Source organism: Merops nubicus, unplaced genomic scaffold (assembly GCF_000691845.1).
Source record: "Merops nubicus isolate BGI_N331 unplaced genomic scaffold, ASM69184v1 scaffold15614, whole genome shotgun sequence".
NCBI lineage: Eukaryota > Metazoa > Chordata > Aves > Coraciiformes > Meropidae > Merops > Merops nubicus.
The window spans coordinates 25,626-32,527 of record NW_008603704.1 but is presented as its reverse complement, the minus strand read 5'-3'; the positions used below and the strand labels follow the sequence as shown (position 1 = coordinate 32,527).

Below are 6,902 nucleotides of genomic sequence, written 5' to 3'. Positions count from 1 at the left end.
ATCCCTGCGGAACAGCCAGAACAGGGAGCTGCTTCAGTCTCTGCTGCTGGGATGGGATGGGCTTGGAGGTTTTGGCTGTTGCTGGGCTGGATCAGCCTCTAAGTTACTTGTGTATTTTGAGAGATAGACAACAGGTAATTATTTAAAGCACTCTCCCTCTCCCACTCTGCAGTGTACCTGAATGTCTGGCAGATCTAAGAGAGGACATTTGATGTCTAGGGAATGGGATTTGGGTGGAAGACAGATGACAGCAGTGAACAGATTCTCTTCTTTGAGTGCACCATTCATTGCTTCTGAAGTAGGAGCCTGCATAATTCTTACAGATAGCCCTTTTGGGCTTAGTTTAAAATGGCTTTGCCCTCGGCTGGATTCTAATTTAAATTAATTCTTTCTGTGAGTGGTATGTCAGTCTCTGCAGGAGAAGCAATTGCATGTCTTCCTTCTCAATGGCCAGTTGACTCTTTTCCCAGGCTGCTCTCGTTCTACTATGAAATACCAGCATCTTTCAGGGGGTAAAAAATAGTGATTTCAATGAAGGGTAGCTTAAAAACGTGCCAATTAGGTATGTGTAGCTGTGCCTCCAGGATGTTGTATTTCCAACTGTGAATGCAGAGAGCAGCACCTTCAATTAATGACTTGGATAGAATTGAGGGACAGATGAACAATCTGGTTTGATGGGGCTCTGGAAGCAGTGACTCCTCTGGAGTGGACAGCAGCTTTACTGGTCAACACAGGCACAACTGTTTCTTAACCATGTTGGAAGGCACAGACGAGGCATTTTGTTTCTTGCCCACTCAGAAGGAGGCATTTAAAATGCCTGGTGCTAGACAGGGGAGGTCAGGTTATTCATCTGCTGAGTGGAGGTGCCAGCTGACAGAGTGCTAAGGTGACTGCTCAGCAAGGGAAATGCAGAGTGAGGCAGTTCCTCTAAATACACCTGTTTAGGAGCGAGCAAAGACCCTCACTGCTTGGAGAAACTTTGCTTGGCTGTGCTGAGTGGCATATGCTCCATTTTCTCATAAATCATCTTAAAATGACTTATAGGTCTCCCTTTATATGAATGTAGTCCTGTTAGTTGCTGGATCTTCTCAGCTCATAATTGAGAGGATGGAAGTAGAATTTCAGTCCTTTGGAGTACTTCCCAGCTTTGGATTTCTTAAGAAAATATTTCCACATGGCTGTAATCTTCATAGTTAGTGCTTAGCATCTGTGTACAAGGTTTCTGTGTGCATGAAACAGCAACATTATTACTGTACTAATAGTTATTCATTAGTGTGGATCACTAACAAACTCATCTGTGTTCATCCTTTTCCTGTATTTTATTCCCGTGTTTTAGTAGTATTCCAATATTCAGAAGTTAATATATAGGTTAACATGAAAAGGCAGTAAAACAGTTTTGATGTTTGTTTTCAAGCACTTTATTTCCTCATTAAATTGACTAATCCTTACTTTGTAATGTTTGGAAAGGAGGATTTAGGAGTAGGGTGCTTGGATTTTGTTCACATGCCTACTAGGAATTCATTATGTGATCCCAAGCAGAGAAAATTCTGTTGTCCTCATCACACCATTCCTTTTGATCTGTAGTTCTGGATTCCTTTTAGCTAAAACATGCAAAAAATGACTTGGCCTTTTGTCCACAGGTATACCAGACTTTTTTTTTTTTTCTTTCTTTCCCCTATCACTAAATCTTACTGTCCACTGAAGCAAAGCAGTTAACACAATTCATTTTTATATTTGTTGTTTAACAATATGTGAAGTAGCATTAGGGAAACATTTTGATAAGCAGTTTATACCCTTTGTGTATTCTGATTCTTTATGAGAAGGTTTTCTTCTGTTGCTGGCCTGGTCCTGCTGTGAAATTTGCCATGATTCATTTTATTGTTGATAATAAACTAATAGAGACTGTTTTGTGAAGGAAATGTGGAAAAATCTGCTTGTTTCCTTCCACCCCCATGCATCACACCAAAAGAAAACACTGCACAAGCAATTTCTGGTTAATGGCATATTTCTTTGTATTCAACTATCCCTTTGAAGGGTTGCAGAGAAATGTTGGTATTTGAGTTAAGTGGTTTCAAGATCAATCAATAATTTACAACTATATTAAGAATATAAATGAGGACAAATGAGACTCTTTGTATCTGTAAAGCAGCAATATTTTCCAAACTCATCGAAATCTACAGAGAAAAAGGTAGTTGAGAAGAGGCATGTATCAAGGAATGAAGAGCAGGGGCTTTCAAGGCAGAGCATAATCTTCTATAATCTAGAAACTGGAAGCTTGAGGCAAAAACATTTCTAAAGTGACTCCATGGGAAGATGACTTGCTGTCTGTGTTTGAATTCAGCTTGCTATGTGGCTGTTGCTCATTATAAGTGTTGTAAATACGAATTTCAGATTTACAGATGAGTAGCAGGTCATTAACAGCTATCACTGCACACATTTCTGCCACTATGCCTGAGAAAATAATTCCTACAGACCTTGTTTCCTTCTGGTTTTGTGTCTTGTGAGGAGTTTGCATTTATCCAGGTGGTAATTACATTGTCAGTCCCAGCTATGCTACTTCGGTTTGTGCTTTTGTGCTTCATTTTCTGGAGGAACAGCCAGCACTCTTTAACCCTTTGAGGAACAGCCAGCACTCTTTAACCCCTTGTCCCATTCAGATAAGACCAGGGGAGACAGACACATTTGGGTATCAGCTGAGTATTAACAAAATGTTACTGAAATTAAACCACAGCCATTTCCACGTAGCATCTTTCCACTGCTTCTGCTACTTGCATGCCATAAACAACTCTAGACATACCTCAGCTTTACTCTTACTGTGTTTTTATTTATATATTGTTTCCCAGTAAGAGCAGCTACAGCAGGCTATGAATATACATTGAACCACTTACTCTGGATATTATGTCAGCTGCTTTGGATTCAAGGATAAAAGAAAAAAAATTCACTGGGTTTATTTATAATTTTCTTCTATCAGTTTTTTGCTTTCCTCACCCATTATCTTTGGTATGTTTGCATAATGCCATAATTTGCCAGATTTGTTTTCTAGCCTGCATTTTCTACTGCTTCATCTAATAGAAAGAAATTTTGTTGATATAAACTTGCAACCCTCTGTTTTTATGCTTCTAAATGTTTATATATAAGCTTTTTTTTTTTTAAGAATTTCAATAAGAAATTCCTCATTTGCTTTAAGGAAGAAATAGCTTCAGGGAGCAACACAGCTGATTACTGATTTTATTCAGATCAGTGTTTTGACTACAACCATTGCATTGTTTCCTAGTTAACAGGTCCAAAAAGTGACCCAGTTTAAAAGGCTGAAGACATTCTGAACAGCAGCACTTAGGGAATGATTTAGAAGTACAGGCCTTCAAAATTAAGAGTTGCATGTTAGGAGTTAGGATCCTTAATTCTTTTTGAATCAACACAGAAAAAGAAAAACATATTTCAGGCTATTGATTCACTCTAACAGTGGGGAAAAAAACCTAATACAGAGAGACTGTTGGAAGACTTTCCATTAAATGAGATGGATAATGAATCCAGTGCTAGGAAAAATGATTCTGAAGTCATCACAACGATTACATATGGAAAGGAGGAAAAACAATTTGTTCATTAATAGTAAAATCATGAGAAATTCTACAGATTTGCACAATTTGTCATAAAAAATCCACAATAATGTCAAGATCATTTAGAAATACAAATATTTCTGACAGTCCATTTAAAAATATTTGGGTTTTTTTTGTCTGTGTTTTGTCTCTTTTCCCTGTTTGTATAAGTATTACACTAGTTTAGTTGGGAAAAAAGTTCCATTTTACAGGGACTCGTGCAGCATGTCTGGTGTTGATAACGTGTTTCCTTCTACAGTAGCATTCATATTTCCTAAATTTCCTTGTAGTGTTAGTGACTGTGTTACCTGCATTTCTTTTGTACATAGTTAAATTCTTTTTGGTGTTTGCTCTTTAGGTAATGATTCTGACGTTGACCTTGACAGGAAGGAAGATGAACGAGAGAAGACTCCAAAAAGGCCCAGAGTTCAGAAACCAGAGAAAACTCCACCCACTAAGGATCCTGAACAGGTTTCAGGAGCTAAGAATCCTATTATAAGTGTGGTTTTGACAGCCCATGAAGCTATTCCAGGTAATCAGAATCACCAATTCTATAATCAAACTCAGATTTGTCCATGCTGACACTGTATGTAATGGTCATTGGGCTAAGACCCAATGTTTATTTGGGATGTTTAATAATGTATGTTTGGGATGTTTATTATCTGAAAAGCATTCAGTATTATTTGATTATCTTGATCAGAATCTGCATTTGGCAGCTACACAATTTCAGAACTACCATCACATTTCTTCATATGTATGACAGATGCTGGATCTGTGTGTAGTTATCTGCAGTAACATCAGTTAAGTTTAGTCTGTGAATAGTTTTAAAGAAGAAAATGAAAAAAAAAAGGAAAATATTTTTCCCTTGTAATGTCTTTATTATATCTCTTGGTTTGTGTGTGTGTTTATGATAAATGTAAATTTGCTTATGAAAACCCAAACAGCTTAGTATATTTGTAACTTAATATTTATGCATGCAACGAGTTTTACAGAAAATATGTATATATGTTTGAAAATCAAGTAAAGTTCTTATATAGTGATTAAAGGACTCTTCATAAATTTCTACAGTGCCTTTTCATCAAAGGATTTTGGAATAATTTCAAACTTTTTATATTAAAACTAGACTGGCATTTGCCTGTTTATACCAACCTTTCACTCACCTGACTGACAAAATCCCTTTTTAATAGTTTGGTCCATTATTTTCAGCTTTGTAGCTTTATTGTTCTCCTTTCATTTTTGCTAACATTTCTGAATATTTATTTTGCTTATAGCTCTCAGAACAACTGGAATGCATTATTTATTTTGTTGCTGTGGGTTGAAAGCTAGCTGGATTGTCTGTGTTGCTCTTTCATATCTTTTTGATATTGAGATCTGTGTTATACTTGGACTTTGTTTGCTAAAATGCATTTCTGGTTGTGCTGGTAGAGGAAGCTGGATGAGGTCACCTATGAATAACCTCTGTGCTTAGAAGGAAAGTAAAAAACACCTTCATATTCAGTTTGAATAGAAGTGGTAGAATTTTTTCTGGGCAGGCATTGAAGTACCATGGCAGGCTGGAGAGGTGGGCCCGTGCAAAGCTCCTGTAGTTCAACAAGGCATAGTGCAAGGCTGGGGCAATCCCAGACATGGATACAGGCTGGGCGAGCAGGGTTTTGAGAGCAGCACTGCAAAGAAGGGCTTGGAGGTGCTGGTGGGTGAGCAGCTGGACACGAGCCAGCAGTGTGTGCTCACAGCTCAAAAAGCCAGTCACGTCCTGGGCTGTGTCAGGGGAAGTGTGACCAGCAGGTTGGCGCAAGTGTTTCTCCCTCTCTGCTCTTGGGAGACCTCACTTGGAGTACTGTGTTCAACTGTGGGCCCCCCAGTGTAAGAGAGACATGGACCTGTTTGAGTGGGTCCATAGGAGGGCCACAAAGAAGATCACGGGGCTGGAACACCTCTCCTACAGGACAAGGTGAAAGAGTTGGGATTGTTGAGCCTGGAGAAGAGCAGGGTGTGAGGAGACCTTGTGGCCAGTATTTGAAGGGTCCCTGCAGGAAAGCTGGGAAGAACTTTTTACAAGGACTTGTAGTGCTAGGACAAGGGGTAATGGATTCAAAATGGAAGAGGAGAGATTTAGATTAGCTGTAAGGAAGAAGCTCTTCACTATGAGGGTGGTGAGACACTGCAACAGGTTGCTCACAGAAGCTGTGGATGGCCCCTCCCTGGAGGTGTTCGAGGCCAGGTTGGATGGGGCTTTGAGCAACCTGGTCTAGTGGGAGGTGTCTCTGCCCATGGCAGAGGGATTGGAACTAGATGATCTTTAAGGTCCCTTCCAATCCCAGCCATTCTGTGATTCTGTAACTAGAGAGACCCAGAGACCCTGAAGAGGGAGTTCTGTGTTCATGACCACACGTGCCTGGTGTCAGATGAGCTGTAGGACAGTTTTGCATAAGCATCACCATTAAGGATGAGAGGGAATAACTACAATTACAGGTACATCTAAGAATACTTGGTTTTGGTCAGCAGATACTTTTCTTCATAATGTATTTTTAAGAACCAGTGAACTTTGCCAAATATTCAATCTTCTGTTTTTTTTATTTATTTCCAATGTTTAGATTCTGTTATATCACCAAGGCTTCTGGAACAAATTTATCATTCACGCTCAGTTTGTTTGATTCAGGAGAGATTCTACTTTGGACATATAAATTTTTGTTTTGTGTGAGTCCTGTGGTATTTTAAAGACTCAACTTGTTACTAGAAGAGTTAAGTTCCTCTGAAGATGGTCAGTAGTAGACTTCTTGAGGTTCTTGGTAGAGCTGAAGATACACAAAATTAGCATCAGGTATTTCAATTCCCGATCCTAATTATTTTTTTGATTTTAAAAGGAGTTGTATTTTTTTTCTGCTATGAATTCCTAATGCTACACTGTGCAGGTTTTTCTCTCCTTGATTTCTGATGAGGAACTGCTGTCCATAAAAGGTCCTGCTCCTATACTCTGTGCTGTAATTTCTGAACACTTGGTGCCTTCTCCCATTGAGATTTTTGGGAAGTGAGGAAGAAGTCCCAGAAGATTGGGTTTGTTTGCTGTTTGGGGCCTGACTTAGCTGAACTGATGACCGTCATTTCTGTTAAACTGATAACAGGCTGTTCTCTTTGAGATGACTCCTTTTTTGTAGCTCATAAAATGATGATTGTGGGCTTGTGAGACACCTGAATAGATTTAATATCAGATTGTTGCCAAGGGAGCTTTCCTGCTTGTCTCTTATTTCCCAGTTTACTTCCCCTTTTTTGCACTAATGCTTGTGTCAGCCTGCAGTGAAACAATTC

At 39.0% G+C, this 6,902-nt stretch overlaps 1 protein-coding gene across 1 annotated transcript in view; it reads left to right on the top strand.

The window, feature by feature from the left end:
* The window catches only part of ZFAT (zinc finger and AT hook domain containing), a gene marked incomplete at its 3' end in the record, with an annotated part of 37,863 nt that overhangs the window by 8,928 nt on the left and 22,033 nt on the right, over window positions 1-6,902 (top strand). The window contains exon 3 of the mRNA XM_008938770.1: window positions 3,955-4,128. Coding sequence (XP_008937018.1) covers window positions 3,955-4,128 — 174 coding nt within the window. The remainder of the gene's footprint in view (window positions 1-3,954; window positions 4,129-6,902) is intronic.